The sequence below is a fragment of the Kwoniella europaea genome, chromosome 1 (assembly GCF_036810445.1).
Source record: "Kwoniella europaea PYCC6329 chromosome 1, complete sequence".
NCBI classification, from domain to species: Eukaryota; Fungi; Basidiomycota; class Tremellomycetes; order Tremellales; family Cryptococcaceae; genus Kwoniella; species Kwoniella europaea.
In genome coordinates, this window is record NC_089487.1 from 13,864,002 (window position 1) to 13,882,903 (window position 18,902).

General features: G+C 45.5%; 9 protein-coding genes across 9 annotated transcripts; 6 read left to right on the top strand and 3 right to left on the bottom strand.

Moving 5' to 3' along the window:
- Positions 1–110: 110 nt before the first annotated feature.
- V865_005283 (uncharacterized protein) lies at positions 111–1,379 on the bottom strand (the record flags this gene model as incomplete). Its single annotated transcript, XM_066229056.1, has 7 exons — positions 111–228; positions 298–491; positions 699–789; positions 940–1,041; positions 1,147–1,190; positions 1,252–1,283; positions 1,358–1,379. The coding sequence occupies 7 exons, from the start codon at positions 1,377–1,379 to the stop codon at positions 111–113; spliced, it is 603 nt and encodes a 200-aa protein (XP_066085153.1).
- Positions 1,380–2,159: 780 nt separating this feature from the next.
- Positions 2,160–2,994, top strand: V865_005284 (uncharacterized protein; the record flags this gene model as incomplete). Its single annotated transcript, XM_066229057.1, has 3 exons — positions 2,160–2,322; positions 2,506–2,812; positions 2,916–2,994. 3 exons carry the CDS (start codon positions 2,160–2,162, stop codon positions 2,992–2,994), a joined length of 549 nt encoding a protein of 182 aa, XP_066085154.1.
- Positions 2,995–3,892: 898 nt separating this feature from the next.
- On the top strand, positions 3,893–4,312 carry V865_005285 (uncharacterized protein; the record flags this gene model as incomplete). The annotated part of the gene is made up of 1 exon (XM_066229058.1): positions 3,893–4,312. One exon carries the CDS (start codon positions 3,893–3,895, stop codon positions 4,310–4,312), a length of 420 nt encoding a protein of 139 aa, XP_066085155.1.
- A 30-nt stretch (positions 4,313–4,342) lies between these two features.
- On the top strand, positions 4,343–5,383 carry V865_005286 (uncharacterized protein; the record flags this gene model as incomplete). The annotated part of the gene is made up of 3 exons (XM_066229059.1): positions 4,343–4,857; positions 5,032–5,268; positions 5,335–5,383. The coding sequence occupies 3 exons, from the start codon at positions 4,343–4,345 to the stop codon at positions 5,381–5,383; spliced, it is 801 nt and encodes a 266-aa protein (XP_066085156.1).
- Positions 5,384–5,966: 583 nt separating this feature from the next.
- Positions 5,967–6,862, bottom strand: V865_005287 (uncharacterized protein; the record flags this gene model as incomplete). Its single annotated transcript, XM_066229060.1, has 2 exons — positions 5,967–6,053; positions 6,128–6,862. 2 exons carry the CDS (start codon positions 6,860–6,862, stop codon positions 5,967–5,969), a joined length of 822 nt encoding a protein of 273 aa, XP_066085157.1.
- Positions 6,863–7,759: 897 nt separating this feature from the next.
- Positions 7,760–9,546, top strand: V865_005288 (uncharacterized protein; the record flags this gene model as incomplete). Its single annotated transcript, XM_066229061.1, has 7 exons — positions 7,760–8,040; positions 8,226–8,259; positions 8,321–8,383; positions 8,457–8,582; positions 8,693–8,811; positions 8,882–9,070; positions 9,147–9,546. 7 exons carry the CDS (start codon positions 7,760–7,762, stop codon positions 9,544–9,546), a joined length of 1,212 nt encoding a protein of 403 aa, XP_066085158.1.
- A 496-nt stretch (positions 9,547–10,042) lies between these two features.
- On the top strand, positions 10,043–12,363 carry V865_005289 (uncharacterized protein; the record flags this gene model as incomplete). Its single annotated transcript, XM_066229062.1, has 2 exons — positions 10,043–11,597; positions 11,690–12,363. The coding sequence occupies 2 exons, from the start codon at positions 10,043–10,045 to the stop codon at positions 12,361–12,363; spliced, it is 2,229 nt and encodes a 742-aa protein (XP_066085159.1).
- Positions 12,364–12,881: 518 nt separating this feature from the next.
- Positions 12,882–15,925, top strand: V865_005290 (uncharacterized protein; the record flags this gene model as incomplete). The annotated part of the gene is made up of 15 exons (XM_066229063.1): positions 12,882–13,088; positions 13,161–13,493; positions 13,563–13,618; positions 13,685–14,012; positions 14,098–14,174; positions 14,229–14,258; positions 14,313–14,382; positions 14,453–14,576; positions 14,629–14,714; positions 14,760–15,116; positions 15,197–15,318; positions 15,383–15,398; positions 15,456–15,577; positions 15,651–15,687; positions 15,764–15,925. 15 exons carry the CDS (start codon positions 12,882–12,884, stop codon positions 15,923–15,925), a joined length of 2,127 nt encoding a protein of 708 aa, XP_066085160.1.
- A 315-nt stretch (positions 15,926–16,240) lies between these two features.
- Positions 16,241–18,291, bottom strand: V865_005291 (uncharacterized protein; the record flags this gene model as incomplete). The annotated part of the gene is made up of 8 exons (XM_066229064.1): positions 16,241–16,330; positions 16,390–16,548; positions 16,605–16,865; positions 16,917–17,121; positions 17,185–17,381; positions 17,441–17,619; positions 17,701–17,827; positions 17,887–18,291. The coding sequence occupies 8 exons, from the start codon at positions 18,289–18,291 to the stop codon at positions 16,241–16,243; spliced, it is 1,623 nt and encodes a 540-aa protein (XP_066085161.1).
- Between the last annotated feature and the right edge of the window lie 611 nt (positions 18,292–18,902).

Below are 18,902 nucleotides of genomic sequence, written 5' to 3' on the forward strand. Positions count from 1 at the left end.
TGCTCATACTCGTGCTTTTAGGTTGACTCTATACATACGAGCACTAACACATGTTCATCACCGGTTGATGACTACCCGCACAGCCGCATGGTTACGTAAACAGACCCCCACTACAGGATCACACACTGCTTCTTCTTCTTCTTGCTTCCACCAGGGTTCATCGGACCTATCGAGGGCTGTAAGACCGCTCGGATAGCTTCGTCAAATACGTTTTTGAGTCCTTTTTGGCTATTAAGGGAAGATCCGGAAATTTAGAGCCAGTCGTATCTGATCGCTGAAGGGGAAAGTGGCACTCACGTCTTACTGCTCGCTTCCAGATACTTGACAGCACCAACATCCCTCGCACACTGAGCACCCATCTGATAAGTGATAGGAGAGAACCTTCTCTCCTTCAGACGTTGTAAAGTTACCGGATCTTCACGTAAGTCTAATTTTGTTCCGACGAGGATTATCGGTACGCCCGGTGCGTGGTGAGCTATCTCTGGGATCCACTGTGAAGAGCGACAAAAGAGATCGTCAGCTCTTCCCAGTTCAAGCTTTGGCGAGAGATCTGTAGAGACATATGTGCGATATGGTTCAGTCTCAAAAGGGGATCACTCACTTTCTAAGCGCGTGAAGGGCGTGTGAAATATGGTCTTAGTCAGTATCCAAGATTACAACTCCACTGACAGCAATCTGACTATCCAATTTGCACTCACCGTTCGTATGTTTTCGAATGATGGAGGTGACACTACGGAGAAACAAACTAAAAATACATCTGTCTGAGGGTACGATAACGGACGAAGACGGCTATTTTAGGAGGGGAAAAACAATCAGCATCTTATCGTCATATGGTCTGAGCTTGGAAAGGGAAACTGTCATATGGAAGATTCCTGGTATGTATAGAGACATATACACATCAAGCTATCCAAAAACTGGAATCTGGAGTAGACAACTCACTCGTAATCTTCTTGTCCAGCTGTATCCCACAATCCCAATGATACTGGTCTACCATCCACTAAGACTGATGCTGAATAATTGTCAAATACGGTTGGTACGTATCTATATCCGAAGCAATGGTTAGTATATCATAATCATACACGAAAGAATATCCCGGAATGGCCGAAGAAGATCACCACAAAGTTGGTGGAAATAGATTGTACTCACTCTCCGGGAAATGCATTCGTGGTATATGATATCAGCAGGCATGTCTACCCATTGAACTGTAATCAGTCTACATCCATCTTTCACCGGTTGATGTCTTTCACGAACCTTTCCTACGGCTCCATCTCCTACCACGACACCTATCAGGAGGGGGTATTTTTCGATCAGCAGATCAGTATTGATGAATGAGGATATGTGTGGAGAGCGAGCTCACACTTTATACTCTGCATGTTCATTTTATATCCAGACTGCTTCTATACGGTCCAGAGCAGTCTTGGCAAGACAGGCGAAGTGACTATCGGAAAAAGGTCACGTAAAGAGGACTTCGTATATCGATTTGAGTTCTGTGGATTTTCGGGAGATGTCAATTGTATGAGTCCGATCGAAGGGACTTTGAATTGGCTTTTGGTTTCGTTATCGACTTCCGCGTAGGGTGAGGGATTCAGACGAGAATCAATGATGCTGTGATATATAGCTTGCAGAAGATAAACCAACAGTCGAGGAGGAGAGGATGGATGGGTGGTACTGTTTTGACGCGTCCTTGTTTGTTTGCGTAATGTTACTGGCAACCGTTAATTTCGATTACACCGAGGCACCACCATCACTTGCAAGGTTACTTATGGAGTACGGGTATGCATACGAGACAATGTCACTTATCCTCAGCTGCTCCTGTGTGATATTATGGGCTAAATCTACAGTCCTCTTCCATGTTGTTTGTTGGATTCGGTCTTCCCATGCATGTTCTCATGGTAGTTATTGGTTATTCACCACCATACAGATGCACAGACACGGACAAGACTAGACTGTAAGTTGACCGCACAGACAAAGACCAATTTAAGACGGGATCAAAATATGCCACATTGCCCAGTTCCCCTTATAATGCCGCACTTGCAGTTGTATGGCTCGTGCAGTGAGCAGTGAGCAGTGAGTGACCTATGATAGAGTGTCGAATTGACATCAAGATAGATGATGATGACATTGAAGCATATCACAATAACATACAACATACAGTCGCAATGTCACTCAGATCAACATCCACAATGCTCAGACCCACCTCATCGATACTCCGACAACAGTTGGTGGTACGAGGTATATCAACTTCGACGCCCAAGAGAGCAAGTCACGATGATTCGCATCATGGTCATGGGGAGGGAGCAGATGATGCTTACACGACGGAATGTGAGTGTGATTCGTGCATATGGGATACGTTGAAGGAAGAGGAGAGGCGGAATAGTAGAAAAATAAGAGACATAAATGACTTCTGGTCATTGAGATTGAGCGGTGGATAGGAGCGATAGACATCATCAAGATATTCACATGTTCATGTATATTTTACTAACTATCATATGATTGCGAACATAGCATTCTTCAATCCCTTCTGGCGAAACACCCTCGTCCTAACCACTCTCGCCATCCTTGCCTACCCTTATATCCCATCTACATCATCCAATACCACTTCCCCTTCGCTCGACCCAGAAACATTCTCCAAATCCACCAAAGATAAATCTCTACCTTACGTCACGAGGCTATTAGCTTCCATCACTCCCGAATCTCGGATTTGGACAGAGAGGAATGACAAACACTTGGAATTGAGTAAAGATGCCGCGGAGACTAAGCTGTTGTTCCAGGAGGCTGAGAGGCCTAGGGTGTTGAGGATGAGATATCCTAGGTGAGTCGGATTGGCCTTCATCTTCAGACCAGGACGGAAAAGCTTTGCTTCCCTGATTGACTATCAAACATCAAATGGCTGATCGGACTTGGGATTGACGTAGCTCATTCGAACAAGCTTCCCCTCACAATATCGCAGTAGGATCTCAGACGGACTTGTCGGATCTGAAAGTACAACTTTAGATAGACTCTTTAAATTTTCCCGCAATAGTGTCCATCACGTAGGCAAAGGAGATCGTGTACATACACTGTGCAAGACACAATTCAATGCATATATTATCATTTGGAACCACTGATGCTGATGCCAGTACTGAAACGGAGCTGATCCATCATCCAGTCTTACCTTATCGTCCATAACCTGTAGATCAAGTCTGACCGTATTGGGGTTTCTTACTATGGTGGCGCATCCATGGTTCACTTCACTTTTGATCAGAAACCAATCGTATTGTACAGCTTATACTCGTTCGATGTACCCTTCTGCTCCATTGTTATGCAAGGTCATTCGTCCCAACCTTTCCTTAGTATATACTTTTAGATGCTGAAAGTAAATCCCAATTCTCTCTTTCGATACAGCAAAACGAAACGAGCACTTGACAATCGGTATACACTCTCCTTCCGACTGCCGACCTCATCTTGTCATTTGAGAGTCCTGGCGATTCGATTCGGTCGTTCGATTCAGAGTCGATGGCGTTAACTCACAAATAGAAGAGATCTGTCGAGATTCACTACACCTCCTTTCCCTTGCAATAGGGATCAACGCGCATCAGTATAAATAAGGTGATGTCAAGGGCACTGACCCGTTTTACTCCTAACAATACAACAAGCGAAACTCTATTGAGTTTTACCATCAAGTCCAGTCCGGTGAATCTGATAAACAACTGTCATTGCCAGCGTGGGACTGTGCTGGCGATTTTGCTGGACATATTGACGAGGTTTTTTTTCCGCCAGGTGGATTGCATCAATGATTTGTAGAGTACCGACATGCGTATCTCAGTATTTGCTTTTTTGCTTATCTCGACCGTTCATCTGCTTGATCTCTCTCACTTCTCCCATTGAACTGACTCTCGTAAAACTAGCCAGAATGCCGACTTCATCCTCCAAGATCGCGTATATAACAGACGTCCTCCATCATCAAATGAGTCGCACCACCACCTTCAGCGCTAAAGACAGGAAAGACCAGCCCGACGGTTCCAGACCTCCGGATGCTGCTGACTTCGTCGTCATGCAAGCCACTGGTGGTCGGATTACAATCAGACGAGATCCAAATCTTGACAAGAAGGTGACTGAAGTACTGAAAGCTCAGCTAAAACACGACGAACTTCCCAGTCCTGACATAAAGAATATCGCCAGCTTTTGGAAAACATCAGTTCAGTATCCTCAAGGTATAATACAAAACGGCGAAATCCCCTTGCAAGGAATATACCTGTCGGTTCACTGTCAACTAGCCGACCGCATCCTGTTGACCAACAAAACGCCTGCTTCGTCAACCTCTCGACTCTGACCTAAGGACATCTTTGGAGGTAGATGATGTATGCCGGGGGAACTCAATAAGTCTGAAGAAGCGGCGAGAGAACAGTTCTGGAGGAGGGCAGTGGAGAACAATAGGATGCCTTTTGTTACTTCAAAAGAGGGAGCGAAGTATGTAGCTGTTGCTGGTCACTCAGAGTGGAAAAAGGTGCCAGGATTTCCCCTTCGGACTTTCAACATGCACAAAACCAGTAGAATCACTAAAAAAACGGCGGTCGCAGATATTGATTATATAGTAGGAGAAGGTGTAGAAACCAAAGTGGTGGTCATAGGCGAATTCAAATGCCCAGAGGTAATAGGTGTAAAGCAACGTAATATATTTGATGAGGTCATGGTGAAGAATAACGGTCATTTCGTCATTAATTTAATTCAAGATATCAAGAAGCCACGACAGACAAACCCCAAATTATCATATAGCGATGATGAAGCAAAAGAGGGTCAAGGTGATATCGAGCAATCTTCAAAAGTAGAGAAGCAACAAGCTATCACGAGAAAATGTATTAGTGAAGTGGGGGACAAGTGGGTTCGGATGCTTGTTCAGGTGAATAACGAGCTTCATATGTGCTATCATTGAAACAATCATTTTATCTAGAGCTGACGTGCAATTGGACAGATTCTCACAGGAATGGCAGTGAACACAAGTCGCTTGTGTCTGCTGACTACCGGTGAATTTTCATGCGTGATTGAGTATAGAGAAGGCGCCATGAACGTATCAAACTTCGTCGTCCATCAAGATCATCCTTCAACCGATTCGGACGAATCCACGCTCTCACAGCTTCTGACAGGATTGCCTCTGTATGCCTTCCAACAAACTTACGATGTGGAGGATTTCCCCAAGGCCGCCGTCATCAACGCTTCCAGTGAAGAGGCCCGCAGACACTATCTCCCAAGGCGATGCAGACGAGGAAGAACTGACCGCTACGATGGTAAGTGACCATGGTCAAGTGTCCCATGAGGAGCACAGTTTGCTTACGCTGGTGAGCATTGCCAACCTAGTCGAAAAAGAGGAGATGAGGAATACGAGCCCCTTCCACCTACCGACTAGCGGTCTCAAGTTTAGGTCGAAACATCAATATCAAGATCATCTAATCAGCTCCGAGATAAGGAAGGAACACAAAACTTCGAAGAGGAGAATCACAATGGACAATAAAAATTTTGTACTATATCTATCAAATCGGCCAAAAATGTCATTGGATATCTGAAAAAGTGAGGTGGGATGAAGGGTGATTGAAGCGGTACAGGGTTTTTGTAAGGCAGTCTCATATCGTATCCAAAATGTGTATGCATGACCTAAATTGTTGACATGCATGAAGAGGTCCAAGATGACCATGTGCATCGCTCTGCGATGCATGGGCAGTTGCAGATGCTTGTGCAGGAAGGAACTTTGCGTGAGGTGGGATGAAGGGAAAATTAAAGCGGTACAGGTTTTTTGCATAGCAGTCTGACAATCCCCTTCGTTATTGTCTGACTTGCGTCTTTCCTTCTACGGGAATTCTTCATCCTAGAACCGGAGGAGAATGCTTTTTATAAGTGCTTCAAACACACATACAGTGTCAGGCCCCCCTTTTCCCAATCAATTGTCATTCTCATCATCACTATGACTGCCTTCAAACCTGTTCGGCTGACGTCTAATTCCGTTTCACTCTGTCCTTGACTCTTTCAGATGCGTCTTTCACCTTGCCTTGAGCGTGAGACGCAGCTCGAGTGAGACCGCCCTATGCGATGTTCCAGATTAGCCATCTGCTTATGATATACCGATCATCCATATCGAAACGAAACTCCAACTCACCTTCCCTACCCATCCTCTACTGGCCAACCAATTGACAATCTTCGGTGTCCACGCAACCGTCAACCCCGCTCTAACAGGCAACAACAACGTTTTATGAATGGCGTACGCTAGAGCTAACTCTGCCCAGAAGGTTTTACCAAACCATTTATTCTTATCTGTATCAGCCGCACCCTCTAATTTTGCCTTTTCTAATTCCTCTGCTTTCTTCTCTTCATCTATCTTTTTCAGATTATCAGCTTCTTCTTCACCGTATCTCTTTACTCGGTAGAATTGGATGACACTGTCGAATATAGGTTCGATCTTCTCTGCTCCGAATGTATGAACGGCGATGAATGTGAGTGAACAGTCGATCGTAGACAGGATTGTGTATATACCGAGAGCGTACCATCCGTATTTCTTAAAAAGGAGTTTGAGTCGGGCTGTTACGCCTGATGAATTAGGTGAGGGTTCAGACTCAGCCTCGGACTGGGATTGGGATTGGGACGATGAGGAGGTGTTGGCGTTGAGTCTGGACGATGTGGTTGATAACTGTCTGACAGGAATCGTACGTTGAGGATGATGGTCTGTTATTGTAGTTCGGAGAGGGAAGAGAGATTGACTGTGTATCTGTCGAGTGAGGGATGGAGAGTTGGATACTTGAGATAGTGCCTTTGGGGCTATGATCCTTGGTGCTCGAAGTATTTTACTGCGTGAGCTTGAGGCGAAAGTTGAACGTAATAACGGTAAGGTGGACATTGCTCGTGATGGTGGTAGTTGGTGAAGAGTGTTATTGAGTAGATGTGGTGAGTCCTAATCTGTTATATATCTGACATTCCTTGACTGCTCTCTACAAACGTTGTCGTTGTCATTTCGGCAGTCTCCTCGTAACCTCGAAATTCTGTCCTCACTCCTTTAGCCGCGTCAGACACATGGATCACCGAGGTAAGGAGATATCACCTTACGTAACGTTTGGCGGCGAATGCCTTTCCAGCTGGTTCCCCCTTGTAACGTGGTCGATCGATGGGAGACCGGGGAGCATTGAGACTTTGAGTCTTGGCATTTCTCTGTTGTCATCCTTGCTTGATATTCGAAAGACATCATAGTATGAACCATTGAATCCAATCAAATTGATAAATGTATATACCATCAACACTCACCATGTTACACCAAGTGAAGAGGCGACTGTCTTTTTGTGTTATCGGCTGCGATTCCAATAAAACTCAACTGTATCCGCCCCGTATTGACCGACTTGTGTGCCCCGTGTGAGGGTCAATAAACAATGCCAAGAGTTTGCCAATGGTTGCAGTTTCGTCGGTGGCTTCATCCTCCTCTCGTGTCACGCGTACCCAGTTAACAATGCTCATATAGTAGTAAGGAGTAACAAAGGGAGTCAAGGTGATTTGTGATCTTACAACGGGGCGATGCGTTCTCTTGGCATCCGACTGGTTCACTATACTACCACACCATCAACTGATCAAACCAAATATCTCTTCTTTTCTTTTCTCGTTCTCTCTCTTCTTCGTCCTTTCCATCTCATACTTTCACTTTTACTTTTCATCTTTTCTTTCATTATATATAATCAACTATCACCCATATCCACCTGACATCTAGCCTTTCATCCCTTTATATAGTCATATCGAAAATCAGATCAAGATGTACCAATTCATCCCTTTACTCGCCCTCCTCCCTTCCCTCGCTCAAGCTCAAGTAACAGCTACGTTCCCCAACGGACCTACCAACCCTGATAGACCAGAATTCTATCCGATCGGTTCATACGTCAACTCCACCTCTGAATCGAGGTTGATCACCTTGAACGGTGTGGACGATTTCTGTCTCTGGGGTCCACCCGATCAATCGGGTGCCGCAGAGAACGAGATCGGTAATGTAGAACCTATCGTTGTTGCTTACTGTACCAAACCAAGAAATGGTGCTAGGTGAGTTGACTATTTCCCTATGCTCATCTCTCATGAATTGGTTGTGTATGGGTGAAGTGCACCATAAATCATCAATGTGCAAAACAAGGAAGGGGTCATGCTGAAAGGCGGTCAAAGCGGTGTTGGATGATCCCCATTCATCGGAGTTGGGACATATAGCTGACGTGTGTATCGAAATGCGATAGATTGATCCCAGACGGTGCTATCACGGCTGCTCATGTAAGTCCCCTTTGACTTTTTTGTTCAAATGACCAGTGTTAACACAAAGACCTCATAACAGTTCATCAAAACCCCCAACTACGTCCAAATCTACGGTTTCTGGGATGGTACCAAGGTAGGAATTGTGAGTGTTCTTTCCCTTCCCTTTCCTTTTGGCCGCCTCGCGTGTACTGACTTGATCTCCCCTTTCCCCTCAGGTTGATGGTGACGCTGGTGGAGAACTGGATCCTCACGGTGCTGAGAACCTCGGGAACCCCATCGGTGGTAACGTCACCTCAAATGTCGGTGGTAGCGATGTATTCTACGAAGAATGGATGTCCTTTGTGAGTTGTCTCATTTTAACCCTCCCATCACAAGTTGTCGTCACCATACCCCACCATACATGCAGCATGAATCCAGGGAAGATCCGAGCTCACCATCAAACCGTTGTCAGATCTCTTACGACCAATTCTGTCTTCGAGTGTGTACCGCTGAGACCGGAAACGTAACCGCCGCTCTCCAATGTGAACACGAACTTGATATCATGGGTTGTCAATTCGTCATGGCTATTGAGTGAGTGGATTTCCCCCTGAGAGTACGTCCTCTTCATGAAGAAGGCTAATATCCCTTTCACCTTGTGCAGAGACTTCTACCAATCCAACAACACTTTCACCGAATGTGAAGGTGAATCTGCCGCTCCTCCCGGTCTTTACCCCCAACCAGATGGCAGCTACTCCACTTTCAGACAACGATACACCGGTACTTACACCGCTGATGGTACCGTCGGTATGTTTACTGTTGGTCAAACCGTTACTCCATCTTCCGTTGCTTTGTGAGTAAGACCTTCATTGGTTGTTGCAATCATCTACCAAAACCCACTGATCTGACCCAAATATCGAACTTCACAGCTATCCCGCCACCTCCAACTGTAAGACCTACTCCACCATCTCCAACGGAATCAACACCAGTGACTGGGCCGTAACTGCTACCCCATCTGTCCTCGTCGGTGGATCCACCCAAGCCGGTTCAGTCGGGACCACTTCTCAATCTCGACCTTCTGGTGCTTCTGCTGCCGCTTCCACCTCAGGTGCCTCAGGTTCCGCTTCCGCCTCCGCCTCCGCTTCCCGATCAGGTGCTTCAGGTTCAACCTCAGCTTCCGCCTCTGGATCAAGCACCCAATCCAATGCCAATGCCTCTGGCTCCAATTCAGCCGCCAAATTGACCGTTAACACCGGTTCTACCAACTTGCTTTTGGGCGCTGGTGTTGCCGTTGTTGGTATGTTGGTCGGTGCTGTCTCTCTCCTTTAGACAACCTGACCACCACCTAGTATGTGGAGAAAAAAGTAGAATCAGTATCGGAGCAGCGGTAGGAAGATATTTAGTTGGCATAGTGGTTGAAGATTGATACGAAATGCCTTATATCGTGACGATCAAAGTCTTAACGCATAACGTTTCCTTCACAAATGGACTTTTTTCCTTTATTTTCATCATCATATATCACTCTCATTATGATCTTGTTTCCTTAGTATCGCATCCCGTCCCTTGCAGTAGCATGTTATATCCATGATGATATGTCACTCTGTGCATGTTCCCAGCATTACCTTGATGTGTGATACTCGTACTTGGCGATGTTTTTCGTGCTTGGCGCATCGTCATGCCGAGACGAGGCCAAATTACATCAATCCATGATATCATGTCGTGAACGGCTACAACGTATATAAGGGGTCCCTACATGATCATGGATCAGATATGATGAGAATGCTTTCATTCAACTCCTGCTAGCATCCAACACTTTTTCCCGTAGATGTCTCTCTCCCGTCGCGCATCACTCCATTCCACCCTTATCGACAATAATGTTCGACCTCTCACTTTGGAAGAGATCCAGTCCTTCTTAGATGAACTGGATCACAACAATGACGGGATCATCCAGTACAGTGAAGTAGAATCAGCCTTGGATAGGGTAAATGACGAATTAACCCCGACACCAAAGCCACACAATATCAATCATCCTTCCAAAGAAGAGCATGCTAGACATGCCTTTCTTCGTGAGTTGATGGGTTCAACTACAAGTTCAAGCTCGATCTCGAGAGATGAATTTGCAGATAGGATCAAACAGTGGAAGATACCTAGTATGAAACAATCCGCATCTACCGAAGAGGCCGACCTGGAATATATGAGCTCTATAGGTCAGTGGAGAAGGTTTAGATCGTGGTGGGCAGTCAAAGGTCCTGAAGTCATGTTTCTAGTAATGGTATCAGCAAGTATAGTAGGAATGATGATTTGGCAATCACTCAAATACAGTCTCGATACCCGATACAGAGCAGCCTTTGGATGGGGTGTGGTCGTAGCTAAAACTTGTGCTGGTGGATTGTACTTCACAATGTTCTTCTTGATATTAAGCATGTCAAGGTATTTCTCAACATTCCTTAGAAGATGGTATTACCTCTCGAGATTCATCAATCCGGATCTCAGTCAATCATTCCACATCAAAATTTCAATCCTCGCTATTACACTATCTACACTTCATGCAATAGGTCATCTGGGAGGTACTTTCGTTTATGGATCTAAATACCCTCGTCAAGATGCTGTAGCGGCGATTCTATCCCCCGAATTGGTTCCTCGACCTTACCAGGCTTACCTTAGATCATTACCTGGAATTACTGGTTTAACAGCCCTATGTTTATTATACATATTAGCTGGGTTTAGTATTCCTCAAGTCCGAAAGTGGAATTACGAAGTATTTCAATTAAGTCATCTATTGATGTATCCCATTATTGGATTATTGATGGCTCACGGTACCTCGAAATTACTCCAATTCCCTATGTTAGGTTATTTCCTAGCATTCCCTACCTTGCTTGTATTTCTAGAGAGATTGACAAGATTATTTCTTGGGTTCGGAGGAGGTATACCAGCAAGAGTCAGAATGCTAGATTCCGATACAATCCAAATAACAATACCCATCCCTGCCTCTACCATTAAGACTAAAATGCGGATGAAATGGAAGTACAAACCAGGTCAATATATCTTCCTCCAAGTTCCAAAGATATCAAGATTCGAGTGGCACCCATTCACCATTTCAAGTTGTATCAACGATCAAGTCAAACTTCATGTAAAGACAGATGGGAATTGGACCACTAAACTACGTCGTTTGGTACACGAAGGTCAACGAGATGACGAGGAGATAAGAGTAGGACTTGACGGACCATTTGGAGCTCCCGCACAGAGGTTTTACGATTTCACGCATACGATTTTGGTAGGGAGCGGGATTGGAGTGACACCTTTTGCGGGAATATTGGCCGATTTGCAGGAAAGAGATGATAGGTTACATGGTACCTCAGAGAGTGGGACAGAAGGTCAACGTGAGTATCATTTGGTTTGGTGGATTGTTTACACGTACTGAACTCATCAGAGACTGATATAGCATATTTCCTTTTTTTGTTTTGAGATGTAGGCAATGATACTACTGAGAAGACCAGTGCCAGAACCAGTGGAAATACGGGAAGCACCCTTGGTCGAACGTTCTCACGTACACTCTCACGAGCTCGTTCGCGTAATCGTCAGGAGTCTACCATATCACCTTACCCATCGGATTATCGTCGAGTCGATTTCCACTGGATGGTAAGAGATAAGAATCACTTGGGTTGGTTTTCAAACTTACTTAATTCGATATCTAAATCACAAGAATATCATCGATCGTCTACACACCATTCGCAATGTGTTCATCCTCATTTGGATATCCGACTACAAACTCATGTGACGGCCAAACGTCAGTTGCTTATCACCCACATCTACCGATGGCTTTTGGAACTACATCGAACGGAGGAACACCCCCTTTCGCCATTGACAGGACTCATCAATGGCAGTGCGTTCGGTAGACCGGATTTCATCAAGATTTTGGATAGGCATTATGAAGATATGGTAGAGTATCAACGATCAACCACACAAATTAGAGATGAAAACAGACCTGGATCGAAGCTGAAAGACATTGTCAAAGTCGGAGTGTTCTTTTGTGGGGCGCCGATGATAGGTGAGATATTGGCTGATAGATGTAGAGCATTGAATAAAAGGGGCAAAGAAGAGGGAGTGGGTATAAGGTATCATTTCATGATAGAGGTTTTTGGCTAAGGGTACGTGTGATGCATGTATGCACATTAATAGTATAGGTCATCTGTCATACAGTGAACAAGCGAAAATGTCGTTTGCAGGCATGCAGGGAGTATCGAAGATAAGGAACCTCTATCGAAACGAATTCCACTTACTCGTTCGTATGTATTGAGTTAATACCCGGCAAGCGCTGCATCTAACGGTTCCTCACTCAAGCATGCTACAGTACTGTCTTGGTCTTGTACTTAGGGAATTCAGTCCATTTGGCCTTTCTAACCGGACAGTCCAATCGGGTGCACTTGTCATGAGGGAAATTACGATAACACTAGTGACCGGACTTCGCCTATCGTCTCTGGCTGGGGCTTATCGAATAACCGACGACCTTATCTCTGTCACCATAGCAATCTTTCCCATGGGTCTGTACCTACTAGTACACTAGTGCACTACGAGCACGATGACAATTCCTATATTTAAGTGGGAACAGTGGATTGCTCAATCACTGGTAGTTTGTCCTTCCTCGACATTCCATCCAACTCAAGATGGCACCTATCGCTACTACCACCCAGGATATCGCAGCCGATACAATCCAAGCTGTGAAAACAGCTTTATCCGTGTCAGCATCCACCTCAAAGACCACAACCTCTCACCCGCTTGACCCTTTATCGGGAGTCGAGATCAAAGCTGCAGTTGAGATCATCAAAAGTCATGTCCAACAAGACGACTCAGAAGCTAAAATCTGGTTCAAGGTGTGTTTTCATTGATAAACCACTCAGGTTAGTGTCGGTGTCGTTCGCAAGCTAATGTAACATGTGAATTAGCATGTAACACTACATGAACCTCCCAAAGCTGAGCTGGTGAAATACCTCTTGGCTACCAAAGAGAGATCTGCTACAGAGGGTCTGCCAAGGGAAGCAGCAGCTTTAATTTCTCGAACCACATCAGGCGGAGTGAAGTACTACGAGTACATTGTCTCGCTCGATTCAGACTCCGTCGTGTCGTGTCAGGTAGTTGCGGACTTGGACCATGCTCCGTTGGATGCAGATGAGATGGTTGCTGCCGAAGAGGCCTTGCTACAAGATCCAGAGTTTGCAAAAGTGGTAGAGAAGTTGAGATTACCTGAAGGAGCTGTTGTCGTTGCTGATTCTTGGCCTGTAAGCTTGTTTTTTGTTCACACTCCCCCTCGACATTAGGGACATAGCTGATCAGGGAGCATGGGGTAGTATGGATGCGATACAGTCGATGAAGTACCTAGACTTATCCCAATGATGACATACTAGTAAGTCTTCTTTATCACCTAATCTTCCAAGGTAGTCTATACTGACAAATATGTATAACACTTTAGTCGAACATGCTCTGATCTCGATAGCAACCACTACGCCACTCCCCTTCCTCTTATTCCAGTAATGAATCCAGCAACTATGAAACTCCATTCTGTGGAGTACACTCCCATATATGGAGGGGAATCAACCGAGACCATCGAATCTTTGTGGTCTAAAGGCGAGAATTTCCCATGGGAAAAACATCAGCCTCATGAATACAAACATGATCTACAAGCTTCTATCAGAGGAGGATTGGAACCATTAGAAGTGGTACAGAAGAATGGACCGAGTTTTAAAGTTGATGGAAGGAAGGTTGAATGGCAGAAATGGGAATTTGTAGTTGGATTTAACGTAAGTGAAAGCTACATCAAAACCAAACCAGACCAAATCAAACCCAGACGTACAAGTAGCTGATGAAAGAGGTGAATGATTCTAGTATAGAGAAGGTCTTACCTTACATGATATCAGATATGACGGGAGGGATCTGTTCCATAGATTATCAATCTCTGATATGTGAGTGATCCTCCAGAGTGAGCCGAACTACGACTGATTCTCATTTACGTATAGGACTGTACCATACGGAGATCCTCGTACACCGTACGTTGATCTCCATCCGATACGTCGATTCCAATCATACTGACATCCTGCCAGATACCACCGTAAACAAGCTTTCGACTTGGGTGATGTCGGTGCTGGAGTTTGTGCCAATCAACTTGACCTCGTAAGTGACCCTTGACCACAGCTATCCCTAGTCACAGCATTCCGGCTTAATGAACAACTATGGGCAATAGGGCTGTGACTGCCTTGGATCTATCCACTACTTTTCCGCGGACATGGTTACTTCCAAAGGAGATGTCAAGAGGATGAACAACGTTGTATGCCTTCACGAACAAGATGAAGGTATCGGATGGAAACGTGAGTATCATCACTCCCTGTAGTGGACTGAAAGCTGACAGATATGATGTAGACACCAACTTCCGAACGGGTAATGCATCCGTTACCAGAAGTCGGGTCTTGGTCATTCAGATGATAATTACAGTCGCGAATTACGAGGTAGGTAATCACCTATTGCCTGTACACAGCTGACCGTTTCATTAGTATATCTTCGCATGGAAACTTGATCAAGCAGCCAACATCCACCTTGAAACTCGAGCTACCGGTATCTTGTCCACTGTAGCTATCATGCCAGGAGAGACCAGTCCATACGGTACTATCGTTAATCCCGGTGTACTGGCCCCCAATCACCAACATATCTTCTCGGTCCGGATGGACCCTGCCATCGGCGGTTTGGGAGAGGGAAATACGGTCGTTCAGGAGGATTCGGTCCCTATGGCTTATGATCCTAAGGACCCTCCGAAAAATAATCCTTGGGGAGTGGGATATACTGTCGAGAAGACGCCCATGGAGAAAAGTGGGTTTGCAGATGCTGCACCACACAAAAACAGGGTATTCAAGGTAAGTCAGAGTTAACATGGATCGAACCCCAAGCTATCCTTGAGGAACCAGGATACAGTAGCTCATATACTTTATTGTAGATCATCAATCCAAGTCAGACCAATCCTATCAGTGGAAGGAATATCGGATACAAGCTTGTACCCCAACCTTCGCAACTCATGTTATCACACCCTGAGAGTGTAGGATTCGCCAGAGCGGAATTGTAGGTCCATTTGCTGTGTTTGTACATCCGAAAAATTATAGCTAATATGAATGTTGCCTGACAGTGCTGATCATCATATCGTAAGTTATTTTAGGCTCTCACAACCAAGTCTACCAAGCTGATGGTGTCTTCCGTAGTGGGTCACCAAGTACAAAGATGGAGAACTGTTCTCAGGTGGTCAATATACCAACCAAAGTTCAGGTAATGCAAGAGGTATCAAATCTTGGGTTGCGAGACAAGATATTGTGGCAAATGAGGAGTAAGCCTCACGTCTTCCCTTCTCCTCATTTCCGCTCATCAATCGCATAGTATGCTGATTTTGTAATCTTCAGTTTGGTACTCTGGCACACATTCGGTTTGACACACAATGTAAGTCGCTCTTTCCATTTTCCCAATCCACAAGCATTTCTACATCGTTCCCCCTGTTGACTTCATTGACCAAAAGACCCGAGTTGAAGACTTCCCCGTCATGCCTTGTGAAACTCATACAATCTCTCTCAAACCGGTTGACTTCTTCACTGCTTCTCCTGCGATCGACGTGCCACCAAGTACACAAGCTTTCAATAAGAGTACCTTGGTCAATGAATCATGCGGGTCTTGCCGTTAAGTGGAAAGTTTGTGACGACTGCAGACTGCCGTTCAGTAAAATAGTTTTGTATCCGACTTGTGACATGAATACCTTTCGAAAAAAGACGGTCTAGCAGATGATTCAGCTCGTGATTCGTTACTAATAGCTGTACAACTCGCCTGAGCTCTTTGCAGCTAAAGGCCTGAGAATTATCTGTCAGGATTGACACGCAGAAAAACATGAACTTGCGGTTGAGGGCTATCTTAAAGATGCGGCAGAACTGGACGATTCACTTGTAAATTTCCTGCATGTACAGGCAACCAATCCTACAACTAATCAAAGCTAGATGTACAGCTACGCAATAACCTTCACAATATTTTCCAAAGCCACCAAAGTAGCTTCATCGTGACCGATATATCCACTGACTTGAAGTGAGATGGGGGCCTGTGTGCCAGAAGACCCGTCAGCTAGATCCCTAACTGGTAAAATCCGTGTTGACCTACCCCTGATGACTGCTCAGCATCATAGCTATCCCAGATAACCCTCTCACTCTCATTAGAAGGTCTGTACGAAGTATCCTTGGCATCTTTGGTGGCATCGACGAATTGACCCGTTGGGAAAATCGCAGATGGGTAATTGGTCAAATTCCAGAACGAAGTATACTGAAAGTTGTCAGTCGTGACACTTCACATCCACCTATAAGGATGAGGTCACTCACGTTCCAGTATTTAGCAGTTCCCAATGCAGGTGCAGGGGTAGGCGAAGGTGGGGAAAGGACCACGTCTACACCTGAGGCCTGCCAATGCTCCGCTTGAGCTCTACGGAACTCGTCTCGTCTAGCCGCAAGAGCGAGGTATTCTTCCAAAGTGAGCTCCTTACTCCAGTCGATGATCCATTGGGAGAGTGGAAGCATCGGTTCGCCAACTTTGTCAAGATGTTCCCGGACCATCGCACCTCCATCAGGCCAGTACAGTTTACTCTTTCATGACCGATCAGCGTACGTCGTCTCAGCTGGAAGTGGCTAACTTACGATGATGTCCCAGGCTTCCGCAGCAAGGATACATTTGTATGGGACTACTTCGAATAGCCCAGATGCTTCAAGCTTGGCTGCAATCTCTTTCAGAGCCCTTTGCATAGGTGCAAGGGGTTTGACTACACCATCGTCAAGCATGATACCCACTCTTATCTTCTCTTGCGGGAAGACAAAATTATAGTTCCAAGGTTTCACTTGGACACTGTGGTTGATTCATCGGATATATCAGCGGAAATATGTGTTGACAGTGCAAGATGTTACTCACGTTGGATCTCTAAGCCATGGTTTAGATCCTACCATCACTTCCATATACAGTTTAAGATCTTCTACAGATCTCGCCATGGGTCCATGAGTACAGATGATACCTTCGTACCCCGCTGGGCACATTGGCATCTGACATCCACCAGCTGGGACACGGTAGATGGAAGGTTTGAACCCGTAGATACCACAGGCAGCGGCGGGCTACACCCGTGATCCGTATCAGCGAGAATACTGTAACCTCAGAATATTTTGCAACTTACCGCTCTAATTGATCCGCCGATATCAGTGCCAACACCTAAACAAGAACCTTTCATTCCGATCAAAGCTCCCTCACCGCCACTGGACCCACCAGATGTGAGCTCGGGGTTATAAGGGTTCGTGGTGGTACCGAGATAACAACTTGTTTCGAGGTGCATGATGGTCTGCGGCTGGGTCGTTTCTGAATGTTGAGTTAGTAGTGCTTATAAACATAGGCATGCAACTGAAAAAGATACGTCAGGCTATGAAGGATAGTACTCACTGACGTAGAAAACTGCCCCAGCATCTCTCAAGACAGAAACGAGATGGGCATCCTCCTCGGCGATGGTGTTTCCGACCATATCGAGGAATCCAGACGGAGAATCATGTCCTTTGATGTCCATGTGATCCTACATCAATCATCAGTCGGTGTCCCAACCCCAGACTAAGAATACCGGTAGTTGCTCACCTTGATAGAAATGGGAAGGCCATGTAATGGTCCAACGGGCTTTCCAGTATTCTCCAACTGCTCGTCCAGGGATTTTGCCCGTTCAAGCGCTTCATCCATGAACATCTCGGTGAGACAGTTGGTAGCTTGCTGGGCGATCGCGGCCGCTTTGCAGTATGCCGTGGTAGCTTGGACCGAAGTATATTTTCGAGAGACAACAGCGTCTCTCAATTTGGTTGCTGAGAGGTTGATGATCTCTAATTCTTCAGGCGAAAGAAAGCCAATCGAGGTGATCAAGGAGGTCCGATCTTTGGGAAGTGGGTAGGCAGACTTGGAGAGTAGATAATCGCTTGGAATGGTTTCGTCTCGCGCTGCGATGGCTTTGGCAGCTAGAGCTGGGTAGTCGAGTACTCTGGTGGGAGACATGATGCTTGTTGTGAAAGTGCCTTCAGGGGATGAGTGTGTTGCGAAGGACGGACTTGAGGTGCATTGTGGACAGGGGTCATGAAAGTAGTTCGATGATGCATTCTTATCTTCTTACGAAATATCATTCCGCTTGTCCACACTACAAAAATTCCCACCTATCGAAGACCCCTTATCGTCATGCACACGACTTATCTACTCAAGTTCTCACGCTACTTGCGATGGTTCTCGCTTGTAGAATATCACCGGGCTGGACATCGATTTTGCGATCAGCAGGTCATGTATAACTCGAGTACGATATCTAGAGTTGCAGAGATGTAGGCAGGGTGGATGATCCGGATGTAAATGGTTCTGATGTTATCTCCCGTTTCTCGTTCGGGGAATTCAGATAAATTAAGGTTCTCGGTTATAAAATCTTAGATCACTCAGCTCTCAAATTGCCCAGATATTCGGACCATCTTCTTATCACCTCATCTCATACATATATATTCATATCCATCCCCACATGATGTGTTTCTCACCATGAGAAGCACACCATCTTCTTATCACCTCATCTCATACATATATATTCATATCCATCCCCACATGATGTGTTTCTCACCATGAGAAGCACA